The 12,247-nt window shown below is 42.5% G+C and overlaps 1 protein-coding gene across 12 annotated transcripts in view; it reads right to left on the bottom strand.

The window, feature by feature from the left end:
• Positions 1 to 11,755, bottom strand: part of KLC1 (kinesin light chain 1) — a 42,510-nt gene extending 30,755 nt beyond the window's left edge. For all 12 annotated transcript variants that reach the window (XM_008576516.1, XM_008576528.1, XM_008576524.1 and 9 more), the window contains exons 1-6: positions 11,493 to 11,755; positions 9,408 to 9,638; positions 6,142 to 6,220; positions 5,435 to 5,660; positions 2,040 to 2,127; positions 1,313 to 1,414 (exon numbers count right to left, since the gene is read on the bottom strand). In XM_008576516.1, the coding sequence (XP_008574738.1) occupies positions 1,313 to 1,414; positions 2,040 to 2,127; positions 5,435 to 5,660; positions 6,142 to 6,220; positions 9,408 to 9,638; positions 11,493 to 11,753 (987 nt within the window). In that variant the 5' untranslated portion in view covers positions 11,754 to 11,755. The remainder of the gene's footprint in view (positions 1 to 1,312; positions 1,415 to 2,039; positions 2,128 to 5,434; positions 5,661 to 6,141; positions 6,221 to 9,407; positions 9,639 to 11,492) is intronic.
• Positions 11,756 to 12,247: the final 492 nt, after the last annotated feature.

Raw genomic sequence — 12,247 nt, 5'->3', positions numbered from 1 at the left:
TCAGGGCCGGCCTGTGCGCACTGGAGAGTGCGCCGCTTGGGAGCGCGGCGGCGCTCCCGCCGAGGGTTCGGATCCCATGTGGAGACCGGTTCCCGCTCACTGGCTGAGCACAGTGTGGGCACGACACCAAGGGTTGCGATCCCGTTGCCGGTCCCCGATGCGGGCGCAACACCGAGGGTTGCGATCCCGTTACCGGTCAGTAAAAAAGACAAAAAGGAAAAAAAAAAAAAAAGATACAATTCAAACATGACCTGCTCTGGGAAGCCATCCTAATGCCCCCCAAGCCCTGGACCTGAATGAGCCCCCACTCCATACTCTCCTAGAGCTCCATCATAGAGGAAATGTACCCTGTGGTCCAAAGGCCTGTGCTCCCTGGGGAGGGCCTGCCACCTCCAAGCAGGGTCTCCAGATGAATGAAAGAGCAAATATATGAATGAATTTGGAAGATCATCATATACAGTTCATAATCCTTAATATGATACTTTTGTGTTTTCCCTGATTTTAACCCCAGCCCACTCAAAAGATGACCAATTTATTTCATAAATATCACGCAGATGACAGCACGATAAAGTATTACCTGTATAATTTGGTAATAAGCCCCTTTTCATTTTCTCTCCCCAATTCCTTGCAATATGGCTCAAAATTAAGTGATCAATCTTTTGTGATAAATAATCCAAAAATTACCAAGTTGAAACATTACCCTGGTCATTCATGGGAGGGACCTAATACCTGAATCTCCATAACAACTGAACAGTCATAGGGAGTACTGCTGAAATGAACAAGTAACATTTTTTTCCAATACTTAATTACCATAAACTACAGCAGCTGGCATTAAATATCCATGACATTGACTTCGTCTATAGCTCTGAGTTAATCTTCAGTTCTAAAAATATTTCATCTTTTACATTTCATAAAGCATATTTGGTGAATCTATTTTTAAACTATAACGTAACATAATGTTTTCCCTGCAGACAAGGACATGCCCCACTTTCCAATGCAATGCCCCATGCTTTCACTCCCGTCCTCAGAAATCCCTTCTTCAGCCAGAGGCCTTGTCTGGTCACAGCAGGCTCCAAAGGACACGCACGCTCAGGGCCACACCTTTCTGAACGTACATCCCTCTTAACAGGTCTCAAGTGTTGATTTGTCTGAGACAACCTGACTTTGTTCTGTGGGCAGTCCACCTTATTAAATAAGTTATTTTCAGTAATGACATATCACAGTGGTCATTTCCCAAAACTTACAACTGAAATACTTTTTAAGAAACAAAAAAATTAAATCTCAGAGAACAAGAACCCCTTATCTTTTGCACCTTTTCTCTGATCTCCAGAGCTCTCTTACACAACGGCTCGGCTTCTTTGTACTTCCCTCTTTTACCATAAAGGACTGCAAGGTTATTCAAAGTTGCTGCCACCTACCAACACAGAGAGAACCACTAAGAATAGTAAAAGATAACAAAATAGAGTACCTTTATAAATCACGTATTCGTTTATATTCAACATGTACCATAAAGCACTCTTAATTGGATAAAAGAATATGACTTCAGTTTAAAAAAGCAGTTCATTATAATATACATTATACGAAGTAACTCTGCAGAATATTAAAAGTGAATAAATCAATATGAACAAGATGATCTTGATTTTTTTTTTTTTTTAATTTCCCTGGAAGCCATAAAGCCAACCAAAATAGACCTGTGTGCAAATCTCACCAGATTTTAAGAAAAAGACAATATAAATTCTTGAGAAAAAAATTTATAGAAGTACATGCAATTTGATTTAGGATCAAAAAATACACTGGGTGATCCATTTGAGGTGATGGTTTTAAACAAACTCAGTGTGCACTGGCAGATGCTAAATATCAGCGCCACTGACACTGAAGCTTGTCAATGGCACTGAGGAAGTGAAGACTTACCTGTATCATCCAGGGAAAAGGCAGCTCTTAAATCTTCCCTGTTGAGTTTAATATTAAAATGAGATGAACAAAAAAACATACTGGGCAAAACAAAACATAAAAAGAATGGAAGAACCAGATATACAAACCGCGGGATGGTCTTTGCCCAAAGTTTTTTCACGGATAGCCAAGGCATCATTCAGTAGATTAGCTGCGTCTTTGTATTTATTCTGATCTCTAAATTGAAAAACACATAGTAAGTGTTTTAGACATAGATTACTACATCTTTCTCAAATGCAATTTTGGAACTACAGAAATAAAAGTCAAGCTTCAACTATTTAAAAATAAAACAACCCTATGTGGGAGAAAAAGACTGGAAGGAAATCCATCAATAAATGTGCTGTAAGGTGAGTTCTGGAATCAGACCTGATTAGCTTCTGAACATGGCCCTCCCATCTACACCACTGGGACAATACTGTTCCCACACTGCAGTGCTGTCCTGCACAGAATAAGTGAGGCAGTCTAGAACAACGAATGGAGCTTGCATTTGGTATCAGATGGAACAGATTCCAGTGTCTGAGCTTGGGCTCTGCCAGTCAATGGCTGCATGGTGTTGAGTATGTTCAGCAACCTCCCGTAGTCCCTGCCCTCCCATCTTCACATTAAGTACATTACCTAACGCACAGTGTTGCTGTAAGAATTAAATAAGGCAATGATATGCTACCTGTATACTAAAAAAGCCTTTTTACAAAACATAGAGAACAAAAGTAAACATGCTGTAGTGTCTTAATTTGGTACACAAGTTGCCACCATTTTCTTGGATAAGGAGGAATGAAGGATCTTTTTTGATTGTGGTAAAACAGAAACACCAACAGACCCAGACACTCTTGGTTTAAGTGTGCTATTCACTATAGATGTGACTGCAAACAAGTTACTTGCTTTTGAAACTCAGTATACCTATTTCTCAATTGAGCAGTAATAGCTGCCCAGCAAGACTCTGCCCTGCAGAACATGAGAAGGGATAATAAGGCTTCCAGGACTGGCCAGTTAGCTCAGTTGGTTAAAGCACAGTGTTGATAACACCAAGGTGAAGGGTTCTGATCCCTGTACTGGCCAGCCACCCAAAAAAGAAAAAAAAGGTTTCCAGAACCTTGAAGCACACTCAATTCTGGCCAAGTACATTCTTGGTTTTGTTTTTTTTTAATTGAGTCACCCTATTACACATTATAAGCGGCCTCAAAATTTTTGTGAAAGTCCTCAAGTACAAATAGAGTTTCAAAAACTAGTAAACACATACACAACCAATTTATTTAAGTGTTGTGAGAACTACACAAGATGAGGTATACTAAGCATTTTAGTAAATTATGACATGTCATGTCACAAAATGCCAACAGTGAGGTCATGTCAAGCTGTAGAGCAGTGGTTCTCAGGTGTGGCCCCGAAACAACAGCCATTAACCTCACCTGGAACTTGTTAGAAACCAGACCTTCCCCAGACCTGCTGAGGCAGAAACTCTGGGAGAGGGGTCGAGCACACTGTGATTTAACAAGCCTATCAGGAAATTCAAATTCATAACGAAAACAAAAGTATAACATTATAACCATAAAAAACCTAATAGAAAAATGGGCAAGGTAAGAAAGATATAAATGACTAAAAATATATAATCAAAGAAATACAAGTTGAAACATAGTGCTCCACTTATCCACTGATAAAGAATAAGAGATTACTAATGCTGCCAAGGCTGGTAGCAGTGCAGCAGAGTGTAAACTTTCTTTCTGAAAAACAGCTCCACAATATGTAACAAGAACTGTGAAATGTTTATACTCTACCCTATTAAAACTGATCCTAAAAAAATCCAAAATCTTGGACAAAACTTAGAAATGTTCATCAGTATAATATTAACGGGCAAGAAAAGCTTAAAATTACATGTGCCTTAATACAAGAATGATGAAATGATGAGTTATGATCCAGATAGAGGATAAATTTTATTAAATAATTTTTAAATATTTATTTTTAAATATTTATTTTAAATATCCTCGGGCCAACCCTGTGGCGCACTCGGGAGAGTGCGGCGCTCCCGCCGCAGGTTCGGATCCTATATAGGGATGGCCGGTGCGCTCACTAGCTGAGTGCGGTGTGGGCGACACCACACCAAGGGTTGCGATCCCCTTACCGGTCACAAAAAAGAGACCCCCCAAAAAAAAAAGAAAAAAAAAAATCCTCTAATTTTTTTTCAGACTTTTTACTGGCATAGGTAAACTCTCATGATGACCTTAAGGAAAAAAACAGGATTAAAGACAGGCCAACAAATCCCCAGCACCAAGCACAATGACATGTGTGTGACCATGCATGCTTATGTACTCAACGATAAAAAAACTCAGTTATGTTTATTTAACTCACTTATATAAATAATATCTATTATTGTCCATAAACTTTCACATGTTGGTATTGGACATATAAATTTTTTAAAAAATCTTTTTGGAGTGAAATTTAGCATAATCTATCAAGATGTTAAATGCAAAACCTGTGGCGAAGGAATTCCTACAGTAAAAGTTTGCAAACAATCTGAATATCCATCAACAAGAAAATGGTCAAAAAAATCTCCAGAGTATCCACAAAACAAAGTACAATGCAGTCAGGGAAAAGACTGCTATGGGCCGGAGGTTAGCTCAGTTGGGTAGAGTGTGATGCTGATAAAACCAAGATCTGGTTTCAATCCCTGTATCAGCCAGCCATCAAAAAAAAAAAAGACTGCTGTGAACAAACTATAGAGTTGCAGAGCATGATCTGATCTTGCTCTAAGAAGTGTTGAGGGTGTTTACTTTTTTTATGTGTTTTTACTTTACCAACTTTCAAAAACTCTTTTTAAAGAAACCACTTATGCACATGGACAGCTATATTATTTCATTTCTCTTCAAGTGTCACCAGGCCCCAACCTCTCCTCTCTCTCCACAACTGTCACCCCACGACCTCACACAAGCCCCTGACAGTCATCCTGCCTCCTGCCTCCAGCTCCAGCCCCTTTTCTGTCCCAGGCGCCACGTCAAAGCAACTCTTCTATAACACAACTTGGTGCCCAGTGTTCCCCACAGGTGCCCTTTAGCAGAGATGAGTGTCAGGGGAGCACAAAAGGGACAAAAGGCAGGTGGAATCCTGGATCCCAAAAGGAGACAGAGTTAACCAGGTCTTGGAAGGTGGGAAGGGAACTGACAGGCAAAGTGCCAAGGCTCTACTAGACAAAAGAAACCTAGTACACAGTCTTCTGGGAGAGAGTCCAATAGCTTAGGTGGCCCAAGTGAAGTGTGTGTGGGCTAATCTAGAAAGGCTGAACTGGGGTCACAGGCAGCATCTGTTCCAACTGAGTGACACCCATGCCACAGAGCTTGCTCAATACTTTGAATTTAATCCTAGCAGTTAAGAAGAGAAGTGGATGACAAAGTTGGAAAGTAGTTCATGCAGATTTTTAAAAATGTATTTTAAGGGGCAAGTCGGTTAAAAGTACTGTCTCTGCATAAAATTCAGTGGATAAATGAAAGCAACTAGCCTGTACACCAAGGCCAGGATGTTGAGCATGGTGGCCACATCCGGGTGGTCGTGTCCCGAGGTCTTCTCCAGGTCCTCCAGGGCCTGCTTGCAGAGGGGCACAGCCACCTCGTAGCGCCCCTGCGAGGCGTACTGGATCACCAGGTTGTGGAGCGTGCGTAGGCGTGCGGGGATCTCGTAGCCACCCTGCTGGGCAGCCGCGGCCGCGCTGCTGTGCTGCTGCTGGACTGCACAAAGAAAGCTCCACGTCAGAGGGGTTTTTACAGAAAATTACCCAGATGAGTCAGCTAGTCTAAAATTTTCCTCACTAGCTTTGGTTCAAGTTAGTCCTTGGCCCCTATGCTATTTAAATCTTGTCTTACTACCGCCTGGGCAGGCTGGTCAGGGATGGCGCACGTCCACTGACAAGGCCACCGTGAAGCTAACAGAAACAAGTTACTCTGACCTCTCTCTCTGTAAAAATCTACAGACCCCACTGAGCTATGCACGAATGCCCTTATCTCCTAGGGTATGGCCTAACATGTTATTACATCCCAACAAACAGCAGCTATTTTAAATTCTCTTAGAAATGAAAGGCAGCCTGCTCTGCTCATGCTTCCGAGGCAGGCTACATGCACTCAGGCTCCCACTGATTGCCACAACCCAATCCCCAGAGGGAAGGCCCCTCCAACTGTGCACGGTGACATCCCCACAGCCCTCGTCACTTACTGCCATGGCCTGGGTCGTCTTCATCGTTGGGGAACAGGTCATCTAGAGGCTCTTTGGTAGAATCAGTGTCTTTGTCCTCCTACAAAACAGACCCAGAAAGACCCTCATCTTACAGGTACTATACAGCCTGTCCTGAAGACCTTTAATATAAAACTCATTTTAACTAAAAATCTTAGAAAAGATAATGAGTTTTTTTAAATCAAATGTAGATCATCCATAATTTGGCCTGTCTATCAGTTTAATAAAGAGTAATAAAAAGCTTGCTAGACTAAAACTCAAAATACTTAAGTAAAGACCCCAGGGTTTAACAAAATAGACCATGACTGCATTTCTTTACCTTAGAATCTTCACCTGTATCTGAGGAAGTTCAAGTATAGCAGGTGTAGTGGATTGAATTATGTTCCCCCAAAACTCACTAGAGCTTGAATTGTGTCCCCCAAGTTCTATGTATTAGAAACAGCCTTCACTGTAACTATTAAGAGGGTGGGAAATCCTATTATGGTAACTGAAAGGTGCAGCCTTAAAGAGGTGATTGGATGGTAGGACTGTGCAGTAGTGAATGGATTAAAAATGGTGGTCAGAGGCGTGGTTCTGAGGGCTTTAAAAGGAGAGTCTGTCTCTCTCTCTACTCTCTCTGCTTCCACTATCCTGCAATGTGAGACCCCTGAGTCATTGCTGCCAGCAGCAAATGGACTTTGGACTTCCCAGCCTCAAAAACTGTAAGCAGTAAATTTCATTTTTCTTTATAAATCGCCCAGTTCCGTGTATTCTGTTATAAGCAACACAAACAGACTAATACAACAGGGAAACCCTTACTTAAAATAAATGGAGGGACTGGTCACACATTCGCCACCAACAGGCTCCACTGCAGGAGCCCTGAGAGCACTCTGAAACCTCCCAACTTTAAAAGTCTGTGACTTGTGCCTCCTCCCTGATCACTGATTAGTGCAAGGGATAAAAACAGTGACTATACAATCGAGAAAACAGGTAAGAAGTTAGCATCATCATGGGGCAAAGGAACACTGTTTAGTTCCCAAAGGGACAATCTGATAAATACACATCATTTTTATAATAATCCTGTCTGGGATGCATTATCCAAACTCAGGAATTATCTATAAAGTAACTGGCCTGTATTCTTCAAAAATACCAATGTCATGAAAGACAAAGAAAGTCTGATTCTATGAAACTAGCTTTCCCCTCCTCAATGTTCCCAGTGCTACAGGGAAGTCACTGGCTGGCATCAGCATCTCCAAGTACTCTTCTTCCCACAGCAGTCAATAGCTTTTAAATGCCTTCTAAATCAAAACATTAGCTGCCCCCTGGCCTAGAGGAGACATGAGGGAAAAATGCAGTAAGCCTATTAAAACTGAGTTGTGTTCCCTCAAAATTCCTACGTTGAAGCCCTTACTCTCAATGTGATTGTGCTTGGAGATGAAACCTTTGGGAGGTGATTAGGGTTAGACGGGGTTGCAAGTATGGGGCCCTCCTGATGGGATTAGTGCTCTTATAGTAAGAGACACCAGAGAGCTTTCTCCCTCTTTGTCCCTACCATGTGAGGACACAGCAAGCAGGTGGCCATCTACAAGTCAGGAAGAGAGGCCTCACCAAAACTAAACTCTGTTGGTGCCCTGACCTCAGATTTCCAGCCTCCAGAACTGTGAGAAAATAAATGCTATTTAAGTCATCCAGTCTGTAGTATTTTCTTATGGCAGCCCAAGCAGGCAAAGACAGAGGTAAGTGTAGGCTGCTGGTGCTATGCACAAGACTGTTGCAGTAGTCTTAGAATGGAGGTTTGTACACAACTGTGGAACTCACTGGTATATTGATTAGGTACATAAATATGCCTGGCACCATGTAGGCATTAAAAAATGTAGCTCTAAACATAACATGGAATCCTGGATTGGGTTGTGGAACAGATAAGGGACACTAGTGACAGGACTGGTGACATGCAATAAAGTCTGTGGTTTAGTAAAAGTAATGTAGCAATGTTAATTTCCTAGTTTTGACAAATGTTCTATGGTTATGTAAGATGTTAATACAAAAAAAATGGGTAAAAGGCATATGGGAATTCACTATCTTTTCAACTCTTCTGTCAACTGGAAATTATTCCAAAATAAAAAAGTTTTCTTAAAAGTTAACTGAGGGCCAGCCCGTGGCTCACTTGAGAGTGTGTGGTGCTGACAACACCAAGACCACAGGTTCAGATCCTATCTAGGGATGGCTGGTTTGCTCACTGGGGAGAGTGTGGTGCTGACAACACCAAGTCAAGAATTAAGGTCCCCTTACTGGTCATTTTTTTTTAAAAAAAAAGGTTAACTGAATCTGAAATAAATGATGGATGAAAATAACTGACACTAGGATGAACATCCATAGAGAGCCAATAGAAGAATATAAAAAAACCAAGATCCTCAGGGAATGCTAACATTCCAGAAACAGAAAGATAAGTTGGCAAGGGAGGCCAAGAAGGAAGAACAAGGGAGGCGGCAGGAGAACCAGGTGGTGTCTTGAGGGGCATGGGAAGGGAGGGTTTCAAAGAGAAAGGCCTGATCAAGAACACATGTGGCCTGGCCAGTTAGCTCAGTTGGTTAGAGCACGGTGTTGTAACACCAAGGTCCAGGGTTCAGATCCCCACACTGGCCAGCTGCCAATAAAAAACCAGCCCCTTGCACTGCAGAGCATAGAGGTAGGACTGCAGATGGCTTGCAGACTCCGCAGCTGACAGGTGAGGAAGCCAGACTGCTGAGAGGCAGGGAAGCTCAGGAGCTCCCAAGCTGGGCAGACCTTGTCCAAGGTAATACTGCAACTCTGCATTGTGCCTTATATTTAAAAAGCATTTTTAGGGCCGGCCCAGTGGCGCACTGTTACAGTGCGCCGCTTGGGAGCGCGGTGGCACTCCCGCCGAGGGTTCAGATCCCACATACAGACCGGTTCCCGCTCACTGGCTGAGCGAGGTGCAGGCGCAACACCGAGGGTTGCGATCCCGTTGCCGGTCCCGGTCCGGTACGGGCGCAACACTGAGGGTTGCGATCCGTTGCCGGACACACACACAAAAAAAAGCATTTTAAAATTTTCTGACCATGTTCTAAAAAACACACATGAAAAGAATACATCAAAGAGAACTTCTATGACTTGCCCAGGGATGCCATTTCCAGACCCACAAGCCTCGGTCCTGCTGAATGCAGTCACTAGAGGGGAGCTCCACTGTGATACCCTACTGACTACAGCCTGGTAAACCTCAGTACCACATTCACTGCAGAGCCACTCACAGATGGGGAAATGTCATCATCGTATTTTTTTAGCTGATTCATGAATTCGAGATGCTTCTTCTCTTCTTCCAGTTGAGCCACAGACTGCTCACTCTTCTGTAACTTCTGCTGTGTGTTGGCCAGTTCATCCCGCAGCCACTGATTCTCCTGGCACAGACGACGAACCTGTGCACGCAATTTCTGTTTCTCTGACTCAACGGCATTCAGGTGATTTGACAAAGCCATCATAACCTGAATAGACAAAAACATCGACAGCTCTGCAGTGTACTGTGCAACAAGAGTCCCTCTCATCTACACAAGTGCTTGTGGCTGTAGCTCCAGCTTACACTCAAGATCCTTTCTTCATAGTACATGTAAGTACAATCTGCCATTTATTTATCTTTTCACCCTTCAGCCATAGACTACATAAGGGGGGTATAATAAAGAATGTCACATGCTCAGAACACCTACAAAAAATATACCTATTTTTTCTATTTGACAGCGTCACAAATGAATTAGCAATGAACACACAGCTAGTCTCCTGACGAAGCTGCATTATTTTACTTTCTACCCAACCTAATTTTTCATAGACCCTCCTCCACGTGCGAGAAACAAAGTGCAGGTCAGTGAGGGGCTATTGGTGAGTTGGGGAGGGGTGGGCATACAAGTCTTCCTTGATGTTCCAAGGTAGGGGAAGAAGTCTTTGTAGCTACCACCAAGAGTCAGAATGCACTGGTGCAGTCGTAGCTCCTGTTTACATTACTAAATCAGCGGCTGCTCCAGGGCTCCACCTGTGGAGCGCTCATCAGTTTCTGGGACAGACCTGCCTGAGGCTACAAGTAAGTTCCGAGGAGCATAAAAGCAGAAAGAGTAGGGAGCTGCCTGGCTTCCAGCTGCTCTCTTTTTAGATCACATACCTGCCCTTCCCTCTCACAACCTAGTCATCATGTTATTACCATCCTGAGTCTAAAACCTGAAACTCCAGAAGGTGGCGCTTTTCCTTCCTTCTTTTTTTAAACCTATTATCTGCGGGACTAAAAAAGCAAGTTCAAATTCATATTACCTTTCAACAAGAGAACTGGAGAAATAACAGGTTCATAATATCCAAATAAAGTTAAAGTTCTACAATTAGAGTCTGTAACAGGTTTAGGATGAGAACTCTAAAATTAGGGTATGGACAGTCAATTCCTTTATGAAAGCAGAAGCTGGTGACCCAGGAGCCCCTCTTCTGCTTCATTCATTCACTACACTAGAAGACAGCTAAGAAAGAAAGCAGCCAATTTTTAGTGTATTTAATTTTACCTAAGCTATACTGGTAGAGCCAGAAGTTATCAGGGGAGTAAAAAAAAACTAGATGTTTCCAGTTCTTTCATCTCCACATCTAGCATGATAGAAAAAAAGATTTAGTCAAATACATAAAGCAGTCTGATCTCAGGGTACTACAGAGACTATCGGCTGCTGGCCAGTATCCATCCTTCCCTTCCTCCTTAGGCTTAAGAACCATGAACTGTAAGTGGGCAGGACAACCTCCCCAGCCTAGCTCATACCTAGCTGTGGCCACAGGACAAAGTTCTGACCAACGAAGTGCGTGCAGTGTAGGGCACTACTTCAAGGAAGCAGCCTTTAACGGGATAAGGCACACCCTTTCTGTCCCTTCCTGTCCCATCCTGTCCCTTCTCCCGTGCTAGAACAGGATCATGGTACTGCAGCTGGAACTCCCTCTTAATCCCCAAGACAGGCCGCCAGGGTGCAACACAGCGGACGGCACAGACCTGAGCATCTGTGAGGACCTTACAACTACACATCCATCCAGGACAGCGCACCTCAGTTTCACACACATCTATGTTGTTTTTGTTTTTTGATACAGGCAGTCAAATCAAATCCTAAATGATACAAAGGGGTACCTCTATTTTGACTCTACTTTTTGAAGTTCAGATATGCGCAAATCAGTAGTCATTTATATAACATACACGAGCCACATATAAGTGGAACTGTGTTATTCTGTAAGCATCTTCCCTACACTTTAGTTAAAGGACATATTTCAAACGCAGTCTCCATTTTTCCAGCCACCGAGTTCATGTTCACGTCTGAGTCACTCACTCGTACCTGTGCCTCACTCAGGCCCAGCTCCAGCATCTCCAGTGACTTCCGGATCATGTTTGATTTCTCCTCCACCAGGTTACTTTCGTCATCTTTCTTCAAACACTTCAGCGTCTCCAGCAAACTCTGTAAAATGGAATTGTGCTCATTCTTCAGAGCTTCCAGCCCCTGAATTACTTGCTTTGTCTTAGAGATAATTTCATCCTGCGTAAGCTTCTCCAACTTGTCTTCCTTTATATACACCATTGTGGTCATGTTGTCATACATTCTAGAAAGGAAAAAAAAAAATTAGACATCTCGGTACCCATTTCATTTCTGTTACATCTTTAACAAACTAAACATTTGTGAAAACGTTTAAACTGGCATTTTATGGGTAAATAATAAATATGTGTATTTGTAATTTATAATCTTGAAGTACAATATCTGTACCGTTTCTGTTTTTTCTTTGTAGATCCACTTAATTACTTTTCTGGTTTATGTCTGAATTCTTTTTTATAGATAAAATGACAGCAATTGAAATTAATGCCAAAGATTAAAAGCAGCAAAACATCCAAATGGCATTTCCAAAACACACAGCCTCAGTGAACAAAACTTTCTCTCAATGTCTGCAAGCTCTTTCTCTCTTAATGAAATGTCTAGAGGACAGTAAATTCTTGGTAATATATTCAACCAGTCAAGCGTTGAGAAGTGGTAACACAGTTTGGAAGAAGAAAGAAAAACCAGGGCCGGCCAGTGGCTCACTCAGGAGAGTGCGGTGCTGA

The sequence above is a fragment of the Galeopterus variegatus genome, unplaced genomic scaffold (genome assembly GCF_000696425.1).
Source record: "Galeopterus variegatus unplaced genomic scaffold, G_variegatus-3.0.2 Scaffold62, whole genome shotgun sequence".
Lineage (NCBI taxonomy): Eukaryota > Metazoa > Chordata > Mammalia > Dermoptera > Cynocephalidae > Galeopterus > Galeopterus variegatus.
The sequence above is the reverse complement of the archived record's forward strand: the minus strand, read 5'-3'. Positions and strand labels throughout refer to the sequence as shown.